The sequence below is a fragment of the Aulostomus chinensis genome, chromosome 22 (genome assembly GCF_037954235.1).
Source record: "Aulostomus chinensis isolate RoL2024-O1b breed Wild chromosome 22, RoL_Achi_v1.0, whole genome shotgun sequence".
Classification (NCBI taxonomy): Eukaryota; Metazoa; Chordata; class Actinopteri; order Syngnathiformes; family Aulostomidae; genus Aulostomus; species Aulostomus chinensis.
In genome coordinates this window covers 8,142,501-8,169,029 of record NC_141341.1, presented here as the reverse complement: position 1 = coordinate 8,169,029, position 26,529 = coordinate 8,142,501, and the positions used below count along the sequence as shown (strand labels likewise).

The window sequence follows — 26,529 nt, the reverse complement described above, 5'->3', positions numbered from 1 at the left end:
GGTGTGAGTGTGTTTGTGTGTGTGTGTGTGTGTGTGTGTATGCACGCGTGTGTGTGTTTGAGATTGTAAACTGTGTACACAAACATCAAAAGACTGTCGTCAGCACAACGAGGACAAGTGACACATACAAACTTTTAAGTAGCTGTAAGATAACAGGATGAATAATTATGATGCCCAATGCCAAACAGAGGACACTCCAAACTAACGCTGAAGATGGCGAGGGATAATAGTTTCTAAATGACAAGACTAAATTGTCAGCTCCTCTCCATGTGGTTGTGAATATCTATGAGTAATAGGAGGAAAGGTGTGTGTGTGTGTGTGTGTGTGTGTGTGTGAGCTTTTGGGTGTTTTTTCTAGTCAGAGAGCTCTGCATCTCTAGTTTGGTGGATTGGATTTTTGTAATTGGATGAGAAAATGCAGCAATGGCTTATGAAAAGCTAAAATGTTTATGGAATATAGTTGCATCTAAATCACATCTGCAGCTGCAACTATTGCTGAAATAGCACTACAGGATATGATTACAAAAACGCTCACCCAAGACAAATATCCAGCTGAATCACTGCCAGGTGTCAAATAACTCTTCAGTCACCACTCTCTCTTCATCATGCTGCTGCCGCTAATGCTCTTGACTTCTACTGTGCCATGAATTTACTCGCTCAAGTAGTGAGAGTAAGGAAAAGCCCTTTAACCGAACATTAATTCTTTACAATCTTTCCATGTATAGCGATAAGCTGCGGCCACCCAGGAAGTCCCATATATGGTCGCACAGTTGGAAACGGCTTCAACCTGAACGACGTGGTCAGCTTTGTCTGTAATCGGGGTTATGAAATGGAGGGGCCCGCACGTGCTCAGTGTCAGGCCAACCGCCAGTGGAGCCACCCGCCCCCAACGTGTAAAGGTGGGGAGAAAAGTTAAGTGTATTCACCCCTAACCTTATTTACCCCTTAACTTTTTTTTAACCATAATCGCCATTATTATTTACTCCTTTTCATTTGTTGTCTGTGTCATCTTTTAACCCCCTAATATCCTATAAAAAAACAAGTCCTGTATTCTGATTTTCCCCCAAAATCTGCACCATTAGGAAGATGCATAAACCAGCATAGCACCTCTTAGCATTTCCCAGTATGTGTAGCCTAAAATTAGCTCTTTCTCTGGCAACTCAACCTTTCAATGCAGCCCAATATTATTTTACAGAGCTGCGATAAACTCAAAATGAAGAAGAGGGGGAAGAGAAATGACCCTCTCAGGTTCATGCCAAATAACACATTCTTCTTTTTATTTTTGTGTATTTGTGTGTGTGTCCATGTCTCTGTGTCTCTCTGTGTATAGTTGTCAATTGCTCTGATCCCGGTATCCCAGCCAACTCCATTCGGCAGAGTAAAATAGAGCACGGGAACTTTACCTTTGGAACTGTCGTTTTCTACGACTGTAACCCGGGCTACTATCTGTTTGGATCCCCGGTGCTGACCTGCCAACCCACCAGCCAGTGGGACAAGCCTCTGCCTGAGTGTATCGGTGAGTAAGATCCTCTCAAGGCTATAAATCTGGAGGCACATTGTCCTCATCGTGCAGTTGTTTTGTCGGGATGTTTCCACTTTTTAAAAAAATCATCTACAATAGTGCAACCAATCTTAAAAGGGCATCTACTGCTTCTACTACTGCAGATGGGTGTAAAACCACTGTGGGCAGATCAAGTAACCTTTATGTCACTTGATTGAAGAACTTACAATATCAGTTTTGTCAAAATCTAAGTTGCATTAATAAAAGTACTACTAATTCAATTAAAACTTCAAAAAAAAATACGGTGTGGCATTTAAAACAAATGTCTGAACATGACACACATTTTTGTTATAATAAACAAACCTGAACTGATTCTGGCTTTTATTTTCACTCGATTATGAGTTTTGTGTCTACACAATATCACATAATGTCTTTTTGCAAGTTTTCGCAGTAAATCTACCTCTGTTCAGAAACTGTTTCTGAAAATGCAGCTCTGTCATAGTGTTGAAAACCTGTGTGTAAATAGGCCAAAAGAAAACAACAACTTTTAATAAAAATACATCTTAAATCAAAAAATGGTATTTCTGAGGAAATGAACTTATTCTGACATGAATCCTCCCTCCATCTTTGTTCCTCTCTCTCTCTCTCTCTCTCTCTCTCTCTCTCTCTGTCTGTCCATCTCCAGTTGTGGACTGTGGTCATCCTGGCTCTCCTCCCAACGGTGTGCTGAGTGGAGATAAGTTTACATTTGGTTCAACGGTTCGATACTCCTGTCTGGGTGGAAGACAGCTGAAAGGAGAATCATCCAGGACTTGTCAGCTCAACGGGATGTGGAGCGCCCCCATGCCCTTCTGCTCCGGTAACCACTGCAATATACAGTCTTAGTCATATCAGGAGAATAGTAGAATGCAGAGGAGTTACAGATGAATTTGAAACATGAAGACTTTTTCGTTCCTTTACACCTTACAGTTCCACTTTCTCAACCTATTTAAACTGTGGGTTGGTGGAGGGGGATGGGGGGGGGGGGGACAAATAGAAGAACAGATCAGTGCATAAATAAATCATCTTTCTGTCTGTTACAAAGGCAGTGGAGCCTTCTGTTCAACACACACATGAACACACACACCAAAATGTACATTCCTGTAGTTCTGAAAACTCTTAATGAGTCATTTACCAGCAGCTCAGTCTTTCCTAAATGCACATCCTCACCGATTCAGTAAAACCTCACTTTTATTGTTGTTGTTGTTTTTTTGTGATTGCCGCTTTTCTTAAAAATTGTGACAACATTTGCACGATTTTTTTTAGAATTTTTGGTGGTAGAATTGCAGGACCTGGTAAAATAATCTTACAATGGCCCTTAACAGTTGTATACAATTGTGTAGCAGCTGCCATGGTGACCCAGATGTTGAGGTGCGCAATTGAAATGCATCTGCGAAGTAGTGTTTCTGTAATTACAGGAAATGAGCTGTCTGAATGTAAACTTAGCCATTGTTTTAACCTGAATATGCACACGAAGCCACAACAAACAGAATTGCCTCACCTCTAGCAAACGCAGACAAAAGATGCAACACGTTTTCCGATTTTTTGCAGAATTTAGGAACAAAGATGGGTGAACTTTGAAGTTATGCAACCTCCCGCATCGTCCACATTAATTTATGCAATTGCAAAATCCTGATTTCCTGGTGGGACTGATTACTGAACTAAAAATGTTATTTTTACATTGTAGTTCAAGTGAAATGGAACACTAAAATAAATCAATGCATTCATTTATTACAGAAACTAAGAAAATCACGTTTCTCTGCTTTATTTAGGCTTTTGACTTATTCGTTTCGATGATTTGTGTGGGATAAATGAGATAATCTAAGACCTGAAATACATCAGGCCCCGCCCTTCCCGCCACACCACAAACAGAGCTGGTTCAGGAGAGTTTCTGTCATTTTTAATTGCCTGGAGGGGAAAAAAAAAAAAGACCTGCCACAGAAAAAAATAGAGATCTGTCACACAGTCACATACTTGACTAGTCGAACAAAGACGGTCAGTGTCGCCGCTGCGATTGCTTTAAAAGATTGACTGCAATGATTTTCGCTGCTCAGTGAAATGCTTCATGGATGGATTCTGGCCTTTAGCTTCCGTAGATGCGGGTCGCATGTTGTGTGTATGGAAGCAGTCAGCAACAGCTGTGATACTGAACACTGTACAGGGTCACTGAAAACATGCATTTTTTTCCACTTGAATAAACACCCACTCAAAAAAAATCTATATTCCTTTACATGTATGCAATATTTGAAACATTTCTGCTGCTGTATTTTTCCTTCAGATTAGAGAATTTTCTTCGTATTTGAACGCCTTGAACTTTGTCTCCCACCATAGGAGGTGCAAGAGCAAGTATATGAACAGTGGACCTCACTCATGAAATGTTCTTATGCACAAATTTGTTCTTACCCACATTTTTAGATTCTTTTTTAGCCCTGAGTTTCGTCTTACAGACAGGAATAAGAAGATTTACAGCCTCTTGCCTCTGACATCTCTTGTGTACCTCTTGTAACTCCGTCACCCAGGCTTCCAATGCTTTTAGCAAGAACATTTCGCGCATGAGAGTGAGCATGCGCGCTACATGCATGTACCGCATTAAATTAGGCCGCGCACTTCACTGACCTCCTGAACCCACGCTAAGTGCACCTATGTTGCATTCTCTTCAAAAGATTAGACTGTAGTTGCACCACTGTCGTTCTTCTGTAAACTGCTTTGGCCCCAGCACGTTTCCTCTCAGCTGAATTTACTGTATATGCTTATTCTACTCAGCACTGAGCTGGATTGTCCCCCCAGACAGAAAATCTCCATCATGTATAAACAAACCATACAAGTTATGCGGTTCTCAGTTGTCTAGCTGGGGGCAAGATTAGGGTTCTGCTGACTGAAAGGCTCCCAGCTGCCCCTTACATAACAAACTGACTGAAAACACAATCCAGATGAGGTGACTAAGAATACATTGTTATTTACAGCCATTGCCGCAGGGAGACGCGAGGTGACGGAGGGTAATAGTTTAAGAAGCAGTGATTCATGCTTTCTTAGCTGGCGGGTCTGTACCTGAGCCCTGCAGAGAGCACATGGTAGCACTGCTGGCTCTGCAATTCAGGCTCCATGTTGACAAACAAACGGCGTTTCTGATGTCATGTCGGTTGTTTTACCACCTTCATTTTAGGGGGATCTATTTTAATTTGGTCAATTTTTATTTCGTCTAGAACCTCAAATCTACAGAAGACCAAGAACAGCAGTGCTCTGAACTTCTTTTTAATGCCATTATCTTAAAATCACAAGTTAATTATTGAGCTGAAAACACATTTCTCAAGGTAACAAGTTAATTAGTTTGTTATCTCAGGATATTGCGCTAACTAGCTTGTGATCCAGAGAAAATGGCATTAAAAAAAGTAATTAAAGGCACGGCTTTTCTTGTTTCTCTGTACTAATTGAATTCCTGTCATGTTTTCTTCACGGGGAATTAAAAAGAAGTAGGGTGGCACGAAAACTGATGATTTTTGCATGCAAACCGGAAAAACAATGTAACAAAATTACAATTTTTTTTGCCACCGTTCGGGTCTGATACCAACATTTGAGAACCACATCATGTTGTGTGGTGCTGTGAAGAAGATTCTTCTTCATAGCTGGAGGGTGAAGGTAACTGTCATGATGTTAAAAAAGAGGTGGCGTTGCAGTTGCTCTCCTTTTTAAATTCTCGAGCGTGTAAGAAAAGTAACAAGCAGCTATGTGAACGTACATTTTCAGGGCTGCAGTTCAGGGTGAACTTAATTCATTTTGATTTCTAAATCAAATCATTTTGAACTCTTACAATTTTTCATTTTGTCCAAGAACAAAATAATTACTTTTATGAAGAAAACAAACCTCATTCTCCCTGTAAAAAACAAAAAGGGTTGTATAGTTTGGGTGGACTGACCAGTTTGTGGCAGTTCCACAATGCTGCACCCAAAAATCGTACATAAATGATTATTTCGCCTAGATCATGCCTTGTTGGGTTTAAGGTATTAATTTTCTGGGCACTCTAATAATGTCGTGTCACTTTAATAATTGGTGTTTTTATTTTGTAGCAAGATTTGAATTCAGCAATTTGTTTTTGTTCTCACTTGTATTAAAACCCCATTAGCTTACACAGCTCACCTGGACTCCATATGAACATGCAGAGGAAGGATGTGGGCCTGAAACGCCATTGCTGCTGTCACACTTCAGATTTTTGCCTGAGAGGATTCAGCAGCCATCTATCCACACCGGGGTTGAGCAGGTTTATCAAATATTTTATCAGCAGTAATTGGGGTTGGGGTTGGGGTTGACGTAAAAACCTGCCTTTTATACACCCGGGAGCCATCTTTATCAGATCAGAGCTGCAGCTTTATTTCGAGTCCCCCCTCAGCCCCGCACCCCACACCCAGATGCTTGAGCTACTTACCCTTTCAGCGTGAACTGGTTATCAGGAATTGTTTGGGCATATTTGCTAGGGCCATTTTTTTTTTTTAACAAGTACAAACAGATTTGGGCTGCAGCCTCAAAATGAGATTTTACTTGCACGGGGCTGCTGCACTTAAAAAGCAAAAACATTCACATCTGCAAAGTGACCTATCAAAAATACTGAAACAAATAGCAATGGCTTTATGTGGTGCAGGGTATTGAAAGCGCCTCTCCTCAAGGACTTCGCAAAACCTGACTTGACAACTTAAATCAATAGATTGTTTGGAGGGGAAATTGTTTATTATTTACTTGAAATGGTGATCAGAACGTCACTATATTAAAGCTAATGCCTTCTCAACCTTAGCAGCATTCAAAACACTAGCAAAGTTAAGGTTTCTCTTTCTTGCTCAAGAACAATTTGACCTGGTCCCTGGACACGATCTAACCAATAACCTCCCGATTAGCAGACAGCCACTCCGCGGCCTCCTTTAAATATTATTTACTTACTTGCTGAGATTCAGAAGATAACAGTCTGTTATCTGTCCATTGAGGATGAAACTACAGCCAGTATTTGATTAGATCAAGGCGAGCTGTTTCCCTCTGCCAATCATTATGCAAAGATAAGCTAACTGTCTCTTGGCTGCAGCTTCCATTTTAATGGGGGTGATTTTTTTTTTTTTTTTCCTCCCATGTAAATCATGGCAGTTTTTTTTTTTTTTTTAAAGAGTCAAACTATTTCTGTCAGTTCTGGAGCTTCAAGTTGAATGATTGCTAGTTACATTTTTTGGGGAAAAAAAAACCCCACAGCATATTCCGAATTTTGTCCTCCCACCCGTTGCTGCTCGACCACCTACAGTTTAACAGTTTAGACAGATGACTGGTAGTATTATGTAGCCGTTTCAGCTTTGGGGGAACCTGTGCAAACCTGAACAAAGGAGCTTTAGCTCAGTAACCTGCAAATGTTTCCAAGCCAGACTGTGTACAGCCAAAACCTCTCAACTGGATATATCTGTGTGTGCAGATGAATGTGTGTGTGACCGATTAGTGGTTGTTCCAAAGTCACCTGAGGGAAACAACAGAGATTAGTTTTCACAATGCTCTCTCGCTCTCTCTCTCTCTCTCTCGCTCTCTCTCACGCACACACACAAACACTTGCACCAGCGACATCAGGTCGATTGGTTGTTCTCCCTGTCCAGACCTGATTCACCCGAGGCTGCGTGGTGACATTGGAGCTATGTGTGTGAACCTCCCACTGGGATTGTGTCGATACTAGTGCCACATCTCTGAAGGTGTGTGAATGCGCATCCTAACCGTTGGGTTTTTTTAATCTGTTCCCAATATTCGAAAAGAGAAATCATCCATCTTTATATCGACCATTTCCTGTCATTTATAGATAAATGATGACAGTGCAGCAGAAGCTTGTTTATTTACCGTGCGTCTGAGATATTGAAATCTGGAGGCATGACAGAATAAGAGATGTCGTTTCTGAGGTATTTGTAAGCTCAGTGAAGCAGCAAGGCTTCCAGATATTAGCTGTGTAGATTCACCACATATGTTTTGGATTTATTATTTTTTTTCAGGATTATGGGGGGGGGGGGGGGATCACAAAAACAAGAGGACGCACGTGAGAAGTTCATTATACTCCATGTTGATGTTAGTTGAGGGATATCAATGATGCTAAATTTGAAATGTGCAGTTAAATCTTCATTGTCCGTTAGCTGCCAAAAACTGATTTAACATGGATATTCCAGACTTTTGAGCAATATTGACCACAGAAGTTTGAAGATACTGAGTTTGCTGTTGTATTTATGTGTGATAATGTGTGTGTGCATGTTTGTCTGATTGCAATGTTTCCAAATTCCCAGAAGCGTGCTCTGTCTGTCACACGGAATTTGCTGACCTCTTCAAGGACAGAGCAGGAATCACGCCACACACAAACACAAACACATATGCGCACAAACACACACACACACACACACACACACACACACACACACACACACACATATTAACACACAAAACCATGTGATTTCAATTTACTATTTGGTCCAAACAGCCATTTTGCACATAAGAATAATGAGAATGTAATTTTCATTGAGCAAATTGTCACATTTTGCTTTTGGAACTACGTATCTGTTTATATAGTTGTTTAGTTATGGGGGGTGAAACAATGGCATTTTTTTGGTAGTATTCTTAGATACATTACCATTTATCAATCTCAGTATGCTAAGCAACAAAGTAATTTAATGGAAGTTAAACTTTTTAAAATTATGATTACATATTTTAGAAAAATGTGAGCGATATACATCATGAGACATAACAAAAAAAATCAATAGAGTAATAAGGATATCGTCCAAGTTTTGAATAAAAGTATACATTTGCACTTGTAAACTTGCAGTTACTTATTTGATGAAGTCATCACGTCTGGCATTCTGCAGCCATCGTGTTATGAGCAGCAGTTCCAGTCCATTCAGTTTGTTACAGCCTTTATAGCCTAGTGAGCTACAACACACACTGCCAGGATCCCAGCTTGCCTAAATGGTACAGGGCCACAATTCATGTGATTAATTATACTTTTGTTTACTGTGTATTGACATGTTAGTAACATCTGCTGTGAAAAGAACCTACGTAGGTCTCAGATTTCTGCTGTACAGTGCTGAACAAAAACCGCGCTGCTTCATTATTGGATCAATAATTTAAATTTCCTGTCTTCTCTTATCTACTTTAATTTGATAATCTTATACTTCCTCTATGGTTCGAAGTGCATTCCATATTCGTTGAAGATGCAGCTGTTGCTTGTCAGCGATTCAAGTCTTCTAGTTTGGATGTATTTGACTTCATCCTTCCTCCATTTCTCTTCCTGTAGGCGACACAGCTGGTTCCTGTGGTGATCCTGGCATCCCCTCCCACGGTTCGAGGGAACAAACAGATTTCAGGATCCGCTCCAAGGTTTACTTCAGCTGCATAGAGGGTTACGATCTTATTGGTTCTGTGGAGAGGATGTGCTTCCCCAATGGGACCTGGTCTGGCACGCAGCCGTTCTGTAAACGTAAGGAGAGACTTTTACATCATGTCAACCTGTCCTAACTAGAAGCTTAACGTTGCCCTGTTTATTGATCCACCTGTGCACCACAGAGACGTAGGCCACTTAGTCATAGAGCTGAGACTCATTTGGATGCACAAGGCTTTCTCTTTCTCATTCTCTCATTTTCCTGCAGCTGTCCAGTGTGGCAACCCTGGCACTCCCAGTAATGGCAGAGTATTTCGCTTGGATGGAACCACATTTTCTCACTCTGTTATCTACTCATGCATGGATGGATACCTGCTCACAGGTGCCACCACCAGGCAGTGTCAGGCCAACGGGACCTGGTCAGGAGCACAGCCCAACTGTACCAGTAAGATATTACTTAATTGTCAAGGACGGAGATATTTTGATATATTTACATATTTGGTTAGCCTGGGGCGACCATTTGTATCGTGAAATGTCAAAAAGGAACTCTTCAGTTACGCATGGATCTCCTTCTAGCAAGAACCACTCGGGCACTCAGTGGCTAAACAGCAGGCTAACAACTTTATTCGTGAATCAAGGTGGCATATGTTGTTGTTTTTTTTTTGCAATGATTATTTGTATCAAAATCCTGATATGCAGTAACTAGGCTGCATGTCACCATATGCAGGAGGTGTTGATCAGTACCGTATATGACTGTAGACTACAAAATCAGCTCACTTGGATGAATTTAAAGAGAAATACACGACTGGTGGAATAAGACATTCAAGCTTTACATTTAAACTATGAGAGCACCTTGTTAAACACATTTCTGCATCGTGCCCCAAGGTGAAGTTGGGGGTTATCTTAACGTTTTTCAATTTTCAGTGACATTTCTAACTTTAATCCACTGTGCAAAGTATTACGTTTTAAAATATAATAAAGGGGGAAAGATGGGACAAAGAGAAATAAATGCTGAATAACCAAAAATTGTTAGATATTAGTCCTGGAAAGGAAAAAGTTTTTTAAGAATCCCTGACTTAAAGGAAATTGGTTTTTACTGTAGATTGCACTCCGTCTTTTAACAGCCATGACAGTATCTGAGGTGGGTTTAAAAGCATTTAAACTGCCTGTTAGACTATGAAGGACAATGCTTCAGCAGTACCATCAGGGGAATCTTAATGTGATTTATCCTTAAGACAACTTAGTCCGTTGGGCTGCACGGTGGTGCAGTGGTCAGCACTGTCGCCTCTCAGCCAGAAGGTTCCGGGTTCGAACCCCGGCTCCAGCACAGGATCTTTCTGTGTGGAGTCTCCATGTTCTCCCTGTGCCTGCGTGGGTTCTCTCTGGTACTCCAGCTTCCTCCCACAGTCCAAAGACATCAAGAGGGGACGAGGCTGATTGATACTCTAAATTGACCGTAGATGTGAGTGTGAGTGTGAGTGTGAGTGGCTGTCTGTCTCTATGTGTTGGCCCCGAGATGGACTGGTGACCTGTCCAGGGTGAACCCGCCTCTCACCCGAAAGCCGCTGGGATAAGCGGAAGAAAATGGATGGATTTTTAATTTGGATCGTATCAAACCATCTAATGACCTGATCCTGAAGTTCACCGATCAAAGTTTTTAAAATACAATGACTGGTGACCTGTCCAGGGTGAACCCCGCCTCTTGTGCGAGGAATAAGCAGAAGACAATGGATGGATGGTGTTGACATGGATACATTGTTCTTCAATCGTTGTCATTGTATTTTAAAAACTTTGATCGGTGAACTTCAGGATCAGGTCATTAGATGGTTTGATACGATCCAAATTAAAAATCCATCCATTTTCTTCCGCTTATCCCAGCGGCTTTCGGGTGAGAGGCAGGGTTCACCCTGGACAGGTCACCAGTCCATCACAGGGCCAACACATAGAGACAGACAACCATTCACACTCACAGTCACACCTACAGTACCTACGGAACCCGGAACCTTCTTGCTGTGAGGCGACAGTGCTAACCACTGCACCACCGTGAAGCCATGTCAATACCAGTGAAACATTAAAATGTTATAGGGCATAAAATTAGGACATATTGAATTTTTTTTTAAATTGAGTCCATTATGGCTGCCGCAGGTCAAATGAAACGTATCCTATCAAAAATGAAGAAAAATATGAAGTAAATACATTAATACTTCTGTCTACATATGTATTTATGTTGATGGTCCTTTTGCCCCCCCCCCCCCCCCCCCCCCGCCATAGTGATCAACTGTGGGGATCCAGGTGTGCCGGCAAACGGCCTTCGTTACGGAGAAGACTTCACCATCGGTCAGAACATTACCTTCCAGTGCCAACCAGGATACAGGATGGAGGAGGACGGCTCACCTGTGAGGATGTGCACTCAGAACGGGACATGGAGTGGGAACATGCCCATATGCACAGGTAAAAGCTCATATTCACCCCTGCTAGAGACCTACGCTGTCATGTTCAGGTGGTATGCAATTGTAATATAGGCTCATTAGCACAGGTTCATTCTGTTTTTTGCAGGTTTATGCTTCCATGTCTTTACTATCTAATGACAGGCAAAGAAATGCTCATCATTCAACTTGTGGGCAACCCATTCCATAGCAAAGCTAAAGTGGAACTGCAAAATTTTGGAATGAATATGAGAAATATTTGTAAAATGCACTTTAAACCCACTTCCAACACAGTAGTATCTTTGCAGAGGAGATGACACGGATAAAAGAACTTGCTATGTGCACAGGTAGCAAAGAACAACTGTTGTACCATCAGAGATTCAAAGCTTCTTCTGAGACACCCACGCTATAAACTCAGCTACATAAAAACAGACAACTGACTATAAAGACCATTTAAAGGCAAGAAAAATTTGTTCACTCACCTCCCAGTCAGTGTCCCTGTGAGGAAAGTCAAGTGGAGTGGAAGTTTGTTGATATTCAGAGTGTCTATCCAATGATTTTGTTTCATCAATGGCATAAAAAAATGGAAAATATATCTTCCAACCAATAAATAGTATTCCGGTCAGTGAGTCTTCTTTTTCCTGCAGAGGCATCACCTGCAGCTGCTGAAATGTAGCCGCTAAAATCATAATGATACTGTTATGTTTATTTTGAATGTAAATGTCATCACAATAATCAGATTATAGATGGCTAACACGGAAATGTAAAACAAAAAAAGAGATTAAAGAATGCAAAAGTATCTTACGCAGGAAGTGCAATAAAAGCATTTGAATCATATCAGCCTGTGCCACTGGCTTTTCCAAGCTTTGTAACAAAGGCACTGACACTGAGGGGGAGTTTGTGTCACAGCATCGCAGCTGAAACTGTTAGAGCCCCTTTAGTTTGAAGTCTGGACTGGACAGTTTTTTGTTTTATTTTTAAACTGGTGATTTTTCCTACCTCTTTCCAAATCCCCCACCCTCCGTCTCCCACCAGCGGTGACCTGCTCGGCTCCCCCTTCCATCAGTAATGGGGTACTGCAGGGGAGTGACTTTGAGTGGGGCAGCAGTGTCAGCTACAGTTGCTCACCTGGATACGAGCTCTCGTTCCCGGCTGTGCTGACCTGTGTGGCCAACGGAACGTGGAGCGGCATGCAGCCACAGTGCTTACGTGAGTTTATACTCGCAGGCAATCACATCTACAGGCACCAGCCATTTAACCTTGCACACGTTTTCTGTTTTTAACTGCACGAGTAAAATCTACATTTGTCCTTCCAGACGAAGAGAGAAGTTGTCAGAAATGTTATCAACACATACTAAAATTGGATTGCATGTGTCTGTGTCTGTGTCTGTGTCTGTGTTTGTGTGTGTGTGTGTGTGTGTGTGTGTGTGTGTGTGTGTGTGTGTGTGTGTGTGTGTGTGTGTGTGTGTGTAGCCAAGTTTTGTGGGGACCCAGGTACTCCAGTTGGTGGTTTCAGAGAGGGACGAAGTTTCATTTACCAGTCAGAAGTGTCCTTCAGTTGTACTCCACCTCTGATTCTCGTCGGGACGGCAACCAGACTCTGTGAAAGTGACGGCACCTGGAGTGGCACCCAGCCGCGCTGTATAGGTAACAGAATGTCAAACGAACTGTATGAACTGTATAACAATCCAATTCTATGACTTTCCATTACTTTACCTCTTTGCTGCCTCTAAAAACATGTATTTTCTTTGTTTTAGTTCGATTATAAAAGAAATTTCTCAAATGCTGTTTTTCGTTGACATGGAAAAATGTAGAATGGAGCTTAAAAATCAGGAGTTGTAAGTGCAGAAGAATCACTTTTAATGCGAGTGAGGTTCTCAGACATCTGTCCTAGACACATTTCGTAGTTGTAGGTACTAAATAAGTATTGAGATTCAGAAATCTAGCTTTAATATATAATGTACAAGTCAAGATCTTGGCACGAAAGTTCCACATCATTTTCTAAGTGAAGAAAGCTCCCGTGTTCCATTAAGTCTCCAACTCAGTTCAAATACAGTACCAGGGCTTTTAACCTCTACCAAAAATTGATTACACTGATTACTTTTTAATACTTTCTGACTACATCATCAATCATTTATTCCCACATGAGGCCAAAGCAAAGCCTGCATGTGTCTCCAGGCAGGCAGGAGTGTCTCTGCCTCATCACATTCTGAGGGTGTTGACAGTTATTAGAACTTTTTTTTTTTTTTTTTTTGCGAGACACCTTTTCTTTTGATTCATATTGTTTGTGATTTTAAATGTGTTTGTTTTTCTGACTAGTGATTTATGTGCGTTTGTCACCTCTACTATGAAACAATTTTGTTGTTGTTGTTGTTTATGTTAGCCCGCCGGTTTTTTTATTGCTTAGTTATTGCGTGCCAGGGAGCCTGGACTCGAGTCGGATATATTTTTCTGCCTAATGATTGTGGCAATTAAGGAGCCGGCGTTATAGAGTTTACAGCCTTATTTCACTTCGCTATTACATTTTCTGTGCACAGCAACTACTGTTCTGTCAAAGTTGAAGTTACACAGAATTATTAGAATAATAATGAACAGTGACTGGAGGCTCCTTTGAAACAAGATTGTAAATGAACAGGGAGCCTCAGGAAGACCACGCGAGTCTGCTGTAGCTCAAATTTCTTTTTCTTTTTTACTTATAATTGTACGACTGCACAGTTTTTCCAAATTGAATCAAAATCGCAATATACGGTAGCCTGCTGTAATTTTTCTAGCGCTGGAGGGAGCAATATTTGTCGAAGGTTCACTGTGTATCAAAATTCAATTTTAAATGAAATATTATGCATGTGCACGTCAGATTTAAAGGGATAGATCGCCCCAAAATGAAAATCCAGATGAGCAGTGCAGAGGAATTTTTTTGTACGTTTTGCTATGCATGAGCTCTGGCAGTGTATTTGGGTTCAAAACCTTCATGCAACCTTCCATTGGGATGTGGGTGTGTGGGTAATTACTGAATTTTCAGTTTTGGATGAACAATCTCTCAAATAGCACATATTGATATCGATCCCAATGAAAATCATTCAATTTTAATGTTTGTTTTTTTTTAAACATGAAATGAATGAATGAATGAATGAAAACATGATGGGTAATTAACATTCTCTCTCCTTTCATAAATTATATCGCAATTGTATAATCAGTCAAAATAATCGCTATTAGATAGGTTTTCGAAATCATGCAGCCCAAGGTAGAATCGGTATCTTAGAGGTCCTACGTTTGATTGAAATGAAACAATTCCAAACTTAGCTCCAACTAATTTTAGCTTTCAGCTAATTCCTCTTTAACCATTTGGCTTAAATTTGTCGGGTTTTTTTTGGTCATCATTTTCTACTGCACAGTGGTTTTGCTGCTGCTCCAGCGCCCACACCAGTCGTAGAGTACCTTCACACAGACTATAAACAAGAAAGTGAAATGCAACATTTAATATTGATTTCATCCCTAATAGTCGTAAATAAAGGCATTTATATACATTCCAGAATTTGACACATGCTGTATCAGCAAAAACGGACCATGAAGATAATAGGAAAGAGTCATGTGTGAGACATGAGCCGGACGCGCTGGTCACATGTTCACTTCACCCTGGCTGATATGGATCCTCTCCAACACCTGCAGTGGAGTTGATACTGACCGATCAGCTTAATTCTGGGTTGTACAGCTGAACATTCATCGCAGCGCTGGTCTGCGGTACTGAATACATACCACGCTACACTAATAACAAAGCAAAACACGGTCAGATTAGAACAAGTCAAAATCAAATGGTGAAGGGAGGCAGTTCATGAACTCATATGACAAGTTCATTACTGACAGTAATGTTTTTAGATTATTTATTCTCAGTAATCCCAAAAATTCAATTATCATTTGTGAAAAAAAAACATGTCAGACAGCTTATTTTTAACATTGATATAGAACATTCCAAACAAAAAAACTCATTATATCACATAACGTGCAACCTTCAGACTTCTGACTTCTGACTGTAGCTGTGTGCCAATCTCCCTGATGTTGTGTTGTGTATAATATAATTGGCTTCATATTAACTTGACATTGCGTTACTGTTTATTTACCAGTGCCGGCCAGTAGCTCGGCATTGACTCTCGCCAGCAAAAATGTTAACATCAGCCTAAAATGTCTAGTCTCCTCCAACAGCAAATCATTCAACTAGCTGTCAATGAACTTGTCGATGCCTCCCTTAAAGATTTATTTGGGGGGGCTTTTACTCTGTTGAATACAGCACACTCTCCTGCTTTTAGATAAATTTAGTGTCTGAGCATGTTTCTCCTCAAGGTTAGATGTGTTACCATGGCCAACTTAGCATTTCACATTCTAAATATTGCAGAGTGTGTTGTCTGTGTCAGCTTTTTGAAAAGTGTAACCACACTTGAGACTGCTTTTGGCTCGCTAAATGTGTGTTGGGCTTGAAGTGCAGCGGTGATGTCACATTATCTCTCTTTTTCTATACTTAACTTCACTCAGCTGTGCCCCCAGTACCCAGTCTTGGCACTGATCGAATGGTAGCTCCGTGTACTTGTCCAACCAGCCATAATTGTGTGTGTATTATCTTTTACTAAGGTTATTACAGGCAAAGCTGGTGCTAGTAGGTGAGAAAACACACGCTGCAGCTGCCAGTATCTTGTAAAACAGACATTTACGTTCAACTCCCCCCCCCCAAAAAAAAGAAAAAAAAAAGCTTCTGCTATCCAGGGATTAAGACGAAAATTAGAGGGGATATTCAGCACACATTACAAATGGTCCCACTGGGTCAATTCTTCACCACATGGGAGGTTTCAAGCACCACTTCACATGTCTGCTTCAGAGCAGGTGCTTAAACATCAAGTACAGTGATAAATTGTAATAAATGAGAGCTTTTGTAATGTGAACAGACTTTTGACTTTCTGTTCTCTCACAGAACTACATAATGCATACGGCTCTTGTTCCGCTGCCATCAAGTCGAATGTGAAATCTAAAAATGGAAGATTCTCTCTGAAAATGTTGCTTCATTGATGTGAAACTTAATCTGTAGTGAAAAAATAAAAAAAGGTAATATTTCTAGTTCAATTATACTGCTGTTGAAGTAAGAATATTTGTTCCATATCGTGTTTGAGAATATGACACCTGCATGAGCACAGGAACTCTCAGTGTTTTTGATTTTTATCTGTAAAGGTAGTACGGTGTGTTGCTGTGTGTGTGTGGTGATTTATTAGTGTGTGACTGCAGCTGCATGTTAGTCTGTGACGTGTTACTGTAAGACTACAACAGAATGCATTTTTGAGCTCAAGCCTGTTCTTTGAATAAGACAGACGCAGGGAAGAAGGAGATACAGTGACATGGAAAGATAGAAAAAAGAAGATTAAGCAGCTGGGGGGGCTGTTAGAGAGGTAAAAAAAGATAGAGGGAGGGAGAGCAAGGTGGAGGGAGTGAATCTGTCATTTCGGAAGCTGTATTGAATCAAGCTCTGCGTCAGGATGTGCTCGACATGCTGATGACCCCCCCCAACACACACACACACACACACACACACACACACACACAATCACACAATCACACACACATATCCCATCACATCGCACATTGCAATAGCTGTCCCTGCATCGTTTTCTTGTAAAGCACTACTGCCCCCTACTGCCATGCTGGGATATATATACCCTCCTGTTACCATGACAACAGTGGGAGGAAAAGAGAGGAAAGAGGGGATATATAGAATACTTGTTAATTTATCTTTCCTCCAGATTTTGTGTCTAATTATGACCTTTATCTTGGTCTTTACAGAGCCGACAAAGACCAGCTGTGACAACCCAGGAACGCCACGTTATGGTTCTTTAAATCGGACTTATGGTTTCAAGGTAAATGCGCCACCTTCTTACAAGCAACAAACTCATCAACCAATTTAGAAGTTGTAGTTTTGGATTCTGTGGTAGGACCTGTCAAGGATAAATTCAGAGAGAGAGAATTGAAGGAATGAAAAGAATCATTTAGGAGCTTCTTAAAGGATATTTTACTTTTAGTAACACTGGTCCCACAGATGTTGTAATCACATGATCCCTGATGGACACTGATAGGTCTGTCTCAGTTGTACATTGTAACGGCCCAGAGAGTTAACTGTTATGGTAATACTGCGAAATCTATTGAAAAATTTGTGTTTGAAATGAACAATAATATATCTCTACAACCTCCAACTACGATGGAGATCCAGATAGTTACTGGATATTTGCAATCTTATCATGTCTTCACATCATAATTGATTTTTTTTGTTGATCAGCGGTCATCTGGTTTAGCATGTGTCTTATTCATGGCAAGATGGTTCCCTATGTATTTTTGACCATGTGTTCTAGCAGATTATATAGAGGTTAAAGAGCACTCTCCTCCACAACTGACCTGGGTAGCGTCCCGTGTTAACATCCCTGGTAATTACCAGTACATCACGACACCCCCGCAGGACCCCTTCAAAACATTATATGCCACCTATGTATGTGGAAAGAGTTCTTACTGTAATCATTCCTGCTACCAGCGTGTTTGGCCCTGAAGCAAACGTTTTTTTTGGAACATACAGTATCTACACTGAAAAAGGTGAGACAACCAATCCTTCTATCCTCATACCATGAAGTAAAGAAAAACATTTAAAACTTCACCCAAGGTCATGTTGTCCCAGCTTTGAGCTTTACTACAGCTTAGCAAAGAATAAAAAAAAAAACAACAACAACAGAATTTGGTACTTGAAGACTACGCATGTATGAAGCTTAATTGTTGGTTGGCTGAACTTCTGCCCACTAGAAGACTTTCCACTGTTCCTGACTTGGTTTCACATCTGGTTGGTGTTATGAAGTGAATCAACTGATTTAATTCAGACAGTTGACTGTTAACTTTGACCTTTGGTCACCCCTGAATGAATGAATACAGAAATTAAAACAAAAAAACAAAAACAAAAATGTCAGGGATACATTTATCTTGCAATCCAGCAGACTTTGCAAGATCATATGAGAAATAATCTTGACAGGCTTCAAGTTATACATTTGTATCTGAACTGGGCCGTCTCTGGAAAATTCAGGTGTGGTTTTGGTATTCAAAACAACAATGGTGGCTGCTGGAAAGTTTAATGTATATGCTGCAATAACATGAGTTCCATCAGAAGTTGCGTGCGTGTCTTCTTTGAAAGAAAAGAGAAGAAAAGAAGGGCACTGGAGGGAAGCCTCATCTCAATGGAAAAGATATTTGCTGGTGAAAAGTAATCATGCAGTACGCACTTCATCTGAGCAGCACACAAAAGCCCAAATGCTCTTGAAAGTATGCTGTGTATTAAGTACATTTTGAACAAACTTTTAATCATGTTACTTCATCTTATAAACAAGCAAGTGTGCCCTCCAATAAACTAAATGAAGGACATCTATCTAGCATTCCAGCAACAACAAGGTCCTCTAAAGGAACTCATTCTATCTGCACCATGAACAAACAAGAGTCTCTCCAACTCCTCCAACTCTCTCCCTTTATCTCCGTCTGTGTGTGTGTGTGTGTGTGTGTGTGTGTGTGTGTGTGTGTGTGTGTTTGCTTTTATCTCAGGTGGGGAGTGTGGTGTCATTTCAGTGCCAACCAGGTCATTTAATTCAGGGCTCGTCCTCTCGAACCTGCCAGCCCGATTTGACGTGGAGCGGAACACAACCTGAGTGCATACGTAAGAGTCACGCATCCTTTCAATGTATTGAACACTGATCATCCCTTCTTACCTATCAGACGGTGTAGTGATCTTATCTCTCCCCCCTCTAGCCCACGCCTGTAAGCAGCCAGAGAGTCCACTGCACGTGGATGTAGTGGGGATGGACCTGCCTGGGTTTGGCTACACATTGGTGTACAGCTGCCAGCCTGGCTACTTCCTTGCTGGGGGCTCAGAGCACAGAGTCTGCAAGAGCGACGGCACTTGGACTGGAAAGATGCCTATATGTCGAGGTAAAAAAAAAAAAGATGTTTCTGGTTATTTTACAGATGTAGACCTATTTGTTACTATCCAGAGCAACTAGCACTGATAAACATGTATTGAGGGGGTCTTCAGTGGGTTTTGTCGGTAGGCTGTGGGATGGTGAGGTAGCACTGATAAGATACGAAATATCAGTCAAAATGAGCCATCAGTCTTTGGGCAGGCCCAGTCCATGTTGGTGCAGGCACATTTCTTCCTCTACCACATAGATTTAACCTTTTACTCATTTTATACAACCAACTGATTGTACTGAGTTTACCTAATCTGGACTAATCCGACCTTGTGAATAGGTTTAATCATAAATTGACGTTTTACGTGGAGTGTATAGGAATACGACAACTAAGAATCTTAGAAGTCCCCATACTTGAAATTTCCATCTTATTCAAAATAGAATATAAACAGAAAAGGTTGTGACGCTGCTTCCTCCAAGAAAAGCTGCGAGCGTCAACTTAAAATTCTCTCCACCAAGGCCACCTTGTACCCTGAAGTAGCCCTCAAAATTGGAGCACTCTCTGATCCAATTTGAGATCCTAGGACAAACACACTCTGTCTTTTTCCTGGTCTTATGTGTTGGGAACAATTGCTGCATTTTCAAGTGACATTAGAAGCTGCTGAGAACGCCCCACATGTCAGAAGGCCGCACCTAAAAGAAGCTAATAGCCATTACAATTAATGGTGCGTCTCCAACTAACCATTAGAGAGATTTATTTTTGGTGACCTTTTTGAACACACACCACATAACGGGCATATGTGAGTAATAGGAAGCAACACTGCATTCTAATTTGAACATAAACTGTACTTATTCCTTCACATACTGCTTTCTTAGCAGCTGGTGGACTTGCTAACCAAACAAATGATTGGATATCTTTGTAGCTGGAGAGAAGAAGAAGCCTGTGAAACCAGCGACAGGAACTCCCAGCCCAAAACTTAACGGTAAGATCAGCTTCATCTCACCCTGCTCTTTTCCTACGCCACAGTTGGTCTGTTAATGTTTCCCATCCTGTGTTGTGGTTCTGTTATGGACTTTTCATCTCGGCTCTGTTGCTTCTCATTGTACATCCATCCATTTTCCATACCCCTTGTCTGTTAAGGGTCGCAGGGGCCATCAGTCAGTTGCAGGGCTATCAGGAGCAAGTAGGGGCTCGGTATCTTGCTCAAGGATACTTCAACATGGTCACAGGGGGAAGTGAGGATCAAAACAGCGGCCCTTCAGTTACGCAATGGCCTCTCTACCTCTGAGCCGTGCCGCCCCTCTCATTGTACATCAAAGCGACAAAACACAGCCATGTTTCTATAACTGTAAAAGCAAGGAGAAACACTTAAATTCACTGAAGAGTTTGTCTCAAGCCACCAAAAAGATTCTTTACAACAACTACACATTGGAGGTTAGAACTATATTACATGTAAAACTGTGTGTCTTCACATTATTATTGTACTTAATTACAGAGAGACTCTCTGACACACTCTTTTTTTGTTTTCTTGTCTTGTGTTCTGAAATAATACTTGAAATCTGAAATCTTTCCCTCAGCTAGAAAAGCAGATGGTCACTGACGTGTGTGATTCTTAGCAGGTTATCTCCAAAACTGGGATGATATTTCAATGACAATAGATGGAGAGAGGCGGCACGGTGGTGCAGTGGTTAGCACTGTGGAGCACGGGATCTTTCTGTGTGAGTCTGCATGTTCTCCCTGTTCCTGTGTGGGTTCTCTCTGGTACTCCAGCTTCCTCCCACAGTCCAAAGACATCAAGAGGGGACGAGGCTGATTGATACTCTAAATTGACCGTAGGTGTGGCTGTGAGTGTGAATGGTTGTCTGTCTATATGTGTTGGCCCTGAGATGGACTGGTGACCTGTCCAGGGTGAAACCTGCCTCTCAACCAAAGGCTGCTTGGATAGGCTCCAGCCCCCCCACGACCCTTAACAGGATAAGCGGAAGAAGATGGATGGATGGGTGGATGGATGGATGGATGGATGGATGGATGGATGGATGGATGGATGGATGGATGGATGGAGAGGGCGCTAAAATAACAAGAAACAATTGATTAGCTTCGAGGCGATCTGGATCAAAGAGTAGATCCTGGATCCTGACTACTGTTCTAGCTGTTAGCAGCTTCCAGAAATCATCTTGATTCTATTCTGTATCCTGTAATCTACCTATTTTTGACCTGTTTTTGATATATGATCACTGTCTTATTAGAAAGACCAGTTTCTGGGGATGGTATGGATCTTGTTCTGGATCTGTGTTCACATTCTGCCTCCTTCAGGGGAGATATACTGTCTTTGGTAAGTTAACCATTCTGTGTTGTTCTGTGCTGTTCTCTAGTTCCAGATGATGTCTTTGCTCCTAACTACATCTGGAAGGGTTCCTATAATTACCGCGGCAGGAAGCAGCCCATGACACTGAGCATCACCAGCTTCAACTCCACGACAGGGAGAGTGAACGTCACCCTCAGCAACGGCAACATGGAACTGCTGCTATCAGGCATGTTTGAATGTGGACGGTTAGGCCCTCAGGCTGTTCATCACATACATTAAACTGTTCCTGACTTGACTTAACCGCACGTGTCATGGTCACACTCTCTCATAGTTGTGGATCAATCGGTAACTCAGTAAATATAATGTGTGTGTTCAGCACTCAGAGTAATATGGAACTCCTACTGTCAGCCCACATTTTGAATCATTTGCTGCTTATAGTGGATTATTGGTGTATGAATTTCACAACTCTCCTAGAGCTGACAGCTTATTTAGAATATTTGTTACAGTATTTCTCCCTCGTACACATGCATTTTTACACTCACAGACCTCCCAGGGTCTCACAAAGCATCAGCAGGGGGTTAAAACCCTATTAAAACACAAATCCTGTTGAAGCTAGAATTGGTTCCCGGGGCAGCAGAGAGCACAAACACTGTGTCGCTAAACCATGCAGCTATCAGACTTTTAATATCTGTTTTCTGGCATAAAGGAGCAGCTTTAGATCAATAACAGCTGAAGCAGCATACACAAAGGCACCAAAGGGCCACGGCCCAGCTGCATGAAATTTCAATAATTTTTAATTTTTTTTCCTCAAGGTGTCTTTTTTTCCCTTACCCAAGCACTATACTGGTAGGAAGAGTTGAAAATGTTTTGTTATTTGCTTTTGTTCCAAAACTTAGATGAGAGGGATAAGGAAACAGTGAGAAAAATACTGTCTTATAGAAAAAAACTAAGTATTTTGTTTTTTGCTTTTTACATAATCAGTCAATCTCCAGATTACCTTTCCTCCACGCTTGTGGTTTCTTTTTAGTTTCACAGTTCAGTTCAGGTTGTTTTCTTTATCCCAATACCTCTATCTCTCTTCTGCCGTCTTTAACTTTTGAATTGATGCGATACACACCGTTGATGGACGAGGCGAACTACGACCACCACTCGCTGAAGGATGTAATCTTCTACTGCAACAGCTAGAAAATAGTTTTTTTCTGTTATGTTCTCTTCATTCTGTCCTTGCCAGGAGTGTATAAAGCATCTGAGGCCAGGCTGCTGTTACTGATGTACCAGGTGAACTATGCCAACCAGGGAAACCAGCTGAAAGATCCAGCCACCTCTCCAGCTAAGATCATAGATGACTCCTGGACCATGGACGGCTTTGTAAGAGCTGATTTTCAAAATACTGTAAATGTTGGATGAGTAGATTATACAGTATATCCTTTGCTAATATTTGGCATATTTAGATTAAACACTGAACCAAAAACTGTGTCCCTAAAACCACAATACAAACCCAACTGTGGATTTTGCAAATGGTTCTACTCCTACTACTGCAACAAAAAAATTAAAATGACGTGGGAAATGTTTCTTAAGAATAATATCAATTGTACAACTTATACAATATTTGAATTGCAATTCACTTGCACACAGTTCTGTAACAAGCTTGCTAAAATGATCAATTCTGTGGTTATTTGCTCAGATTTTTGGCAGGTTCTCATCCCCTGTCACAGTTTTTCTTATATTTTATCAAATTTTCCACATGATACTGATGGATGTAGTTAATCATCATCATCAGTTTTTTTTTCACCCGCAGGTTTTTGCTCACGTTTGTCTCTCTTTTACTGTCTCTCTATTTGAATCGGTCATTTTGAAGCACTTATCTCAACCATTATTTTCTCTTTCTATATTTATTCTTTCCTCTTCAGGTGTCAGCAGAGCCTGATGGTTCCAGTTATGTATTCCAAGGCTTCATTCAGGGAAAAGACTATGGGCAATTTGGACTTCAGAGACTGGGTATTTCTGTCTCAAGTTCTGTAATAGCTTCATAAAATGTAACCGATTATTGTGAGTAATGATGTCATTTATCATATCATGCTGGATCTTGTATCCAACAGGTCTAAATATGTCAGAGAGTCAGAATTCGCCACCGCCTCAGCTTGGTACCAACAGTAGTTCTGTGGCAATCGCTATTCTGGTGCCTTTCTTCGCTCTAATCTTCACTGGCTTTGGTTTCTATCTCTACAAGCAAAGGTACGACAAAACAGAAAATATGTGTTATTGTATTGTAACATGGAAAAGTAAAAAAAAAAAAAAAAAAGCACCTTGATAAAATTTTCTAGTAGATGTCAGTGCTTTGATTGTTAAGGAGCTAAATTCCCATCTGTTGCTAACTGCTACTGCTATTGCTGCATCTCATTTTGTGAAGGAGCTGGTAGATTGGACTCTTCAGAGATGTGGTTAAAGCACAATTTACTGGCGTTCCCATCGTTAACAGATGCAAATAAATGTTCCGTTAGAAATATCTCCAGAAAGCTTGCAGAAGGAATTTGTTTCTGATGGGGTGATTGGTTACTCACTAAAGCACAACTCTCCTTCTACTGCTTCTACAAGCTTGTTTACTATTATTTCAGTTCCGAGATTTAATTCACTACAATCAACCAGCAACCGATGTATGCTAATATTAATAAATTGGACGGTTTTATCAGTCAAATGCAGAAACCCGACTCCCTTCATCCCCAGAAGTGATGAAAGCATACAAATTTCACATGAGCACTCACTGATAGTAGTAATTAGGGTCAAATAGGCTTTTATAATCATTTGAAATGTATTGGATTAATTGAAATCATCTCGCAATGCCTCACCTACAGTATGTCCTCAACCCCCATTTTGGGAATACCTGATTACTAATAAGTTCTGCTGTGTTCATTTTCTTACAGAACCACACCAAAAACACAGTACACAGGCTGCTCAGTCCATGAAAACAACAACGGCCAGGCTGCCTTTGAGAACCCTATGTACAACACCAATGCCAAGGCGGTGGAGGGGAAAGCGGTTCGATTCGATCCGAATCTAAACACTGTCTGCACCATGGTCTAAGGATTGATTATCTTCCTGTGAATTTAGTGACTCCGATATCTAATGGGACCAGAATTTGGTGCAAGGCTTCGGAGGGGAAAGCCGTGTGCTTCGACTCATACCTCAGCATCGTCAGCGACATGATCCATACATTGATTATAAAAGATACTCAGTCCCTCCTCAGCATTGGATCTGGATTCAAACTAATGTGAACATAAAAATGTCTGCTTCTGTCTGCCGGATGCAAGACAGCCAGTGTAACCCCACAGTGGGATGTGACATGGAGAGAAAGAAAAGGATGCAATCTGATGAAAAATGATCCGTTTATACTCTATGTCTAACCCAGCTGGCCATGTAATTGATTACAATTTGATTCTAAACCAATCACAGACATTATACTTCCTCTTAAAAGCAGCTCACAGTATCAGTAGTAAGGAGGCCGTGACCTGCTGGTCGAATATTGTGACATGTCACCGTCACCCAGAGCTGAAGCCGCTCCAGAGAGGAGGACCCAATCTCAGCTCTGACAGAGGAGAGCCCATTACCAGCCCTCTGACCATGCTTGCACACCACAGGGATAAACCGCACTGCAAAAAAAAATGGGTTGATTTGATTTTCACTATGTTGCCCCACCACCGCCACCAATTTTGCGGGATGAATTTGTCCTGTGAGGAACACCGATGTAGAGCAGGATGTCACAACAGACACTGTGAAGCAAAGACTACAGTTCATCCTCTGACAGTGAGAGACGCTGTCACCAGCAGACCATCAGGAAACCAGACTGACTCGATCAGGAACCTGTAAAAGGGCCACGGAACAACACGCCCCCGCAAGGTTTTCATGGAGGTCTCTATGACAAGCCCAGGCTGGTACTACCAGAGTTGTCTTTTTCTATTAAATTGGGATCTAAAATGGCTAATGCTAGCAGACAGTAGCAAAGGTTGCTTTAAAAAAAGAACTGACTCCTGAGCAAAGGATAAGAGGAGCCCTGGAGACTGAGCTATAATCCGAACTGAACTGGGATTAGAGCAAAGCAAAACTAAAAAGAGTCTAAAGGGAAGCAAGCATTAACAGAGCAGATGAGAGAAGACTGACTCATCTAATGGATAAACTCCTCATTCCCATCCAATGGATAAGACATGAGGTGGAGGAGACAGACGACTCCTAACTGAACTGGAAATAGAGGCCGCAAGTCATAAAGCGCAAAGTTGAGATCTTAAAATCCCGACGCAGCCAATCAGAGGCCGTCTAGCCTGAGAGAGGTCGGCCCTCCCTCTGTTCAATGAATCAGAACTGACTAAATATGGCCTTGAGGAAAAAGATGTTCCCGATTAAGTGAATTCAAATGGATTCCTACGACATACAGAGGACTCTGATGGACTAACAAAGAAAAAGACTTTGGATTACAGAGAAAGCTCTGGCACTAAAGCACATTCTACAGGGACGCTACCTGTCTAGCCACTGAGAGATGGACGTGTTGAAAGGTTCTCCAGACAGAGACGCTGTGACTGACAGGAACAATGACAGATACACACTGATGGATATTTAGACGAACAGGCGGTATTAAGACAAAAAAAGGCAGATATAGTTCAACACACACACACAAAAAAGGAAAGTGGGGTCTGACTGTTAGAGATTCCATGGTCCAGTGTCTGCACGCCGCAGACTGATTTAAACACAGATTAAGAGGCTTACAGACCAACAGATGACTAAACACAGACATGCTGATGGACAGGAGACACTGACAGACATCATTTGTTTGTCAAGTGAAGATAAACAGGGTTGTAGCCCTACAACTGTGGACGCAGTTCCACTGTAATCCTGCACTCTGTGAGTGCTTCTCTCCTTTCTTTGTTATTGCTGCA

At 41.3% G+C, this 26,529-nt stretch overlaps 1 protein-coding gene across 4 annotated transcripts in view; it reads left to right on the top strand.

The window, feature by feature from the left end:
- Positions 1–26,529, top strand: part of LOC147240602 (CUB and sushi domain-containing protein 3-like) — a 350,230-nt gene that overhangs the window by 322,105 nt on the left and 1,596 nt on the right. For all 4 annotated transcript variants that reach the window (XM_086194222.1, XM_086194221.1, XM_086194218.1 and 1 more), the window contains exons 57-73: positions 725–898; positions 1,330–1,515; positions 2,186–2,359; positions 8,825–9,007; positions 9,177–9,353; positions 11,180–11,359; positions 12,370–12,543; positions 12,808–12,981; positions 17,152–17,225; positions 18,937–19,048; positions 19,141–19,320; positions 20,222–20,281; positions 21,672–21,830; positions 22,836–22,972; positions 23,515–23,602; positions 23,704–23,839; positions 24,526–26,529. The exon at positions 24,526–26,529 is cut by the window's right edge and continues 1,596 nt beyond it. In XM_086194222.1, the coding sequence (XP_086050348.1) occupies positions 725–898; positions 1,330–1,515; positions 2,186–2,359; positions 8,825–9,007; positions 9,177–9,353; positions 11,180–11,359; positions 12,370–12,543; positions 12,808–12,981; positions 17,152–17,225; positions 18,937–19,048; positions 19,141–19,320; positions 20,222–20,281; positions 21,672–21,830; positions 22,836–22,972; positions 23,515–23,602; positions 23,704–23,839; positions 24,526–24,685 (2,528 nt within the window). In that variant the 3' untranslated portion in view covers positions 24,686–26,529. The remainder of the gene's footprint in view (positions 1–724; positions 899–1,329; positions 1,516–2,185; positions 2,360–8,824; positions 9,008–9,176; positions 9,354–11,179; positions 11,360–12,369; positions 12,544–12,807; positions 12,982–17,151; positions 17,226–18,936; positions 19,049–19,140; positions 19,321–20,221; positions 20,282–21,671; positions 21,831–22,835; positions 22,973–23,514; positions 23,603–23,703; positions 23,840–24,525) is intronic.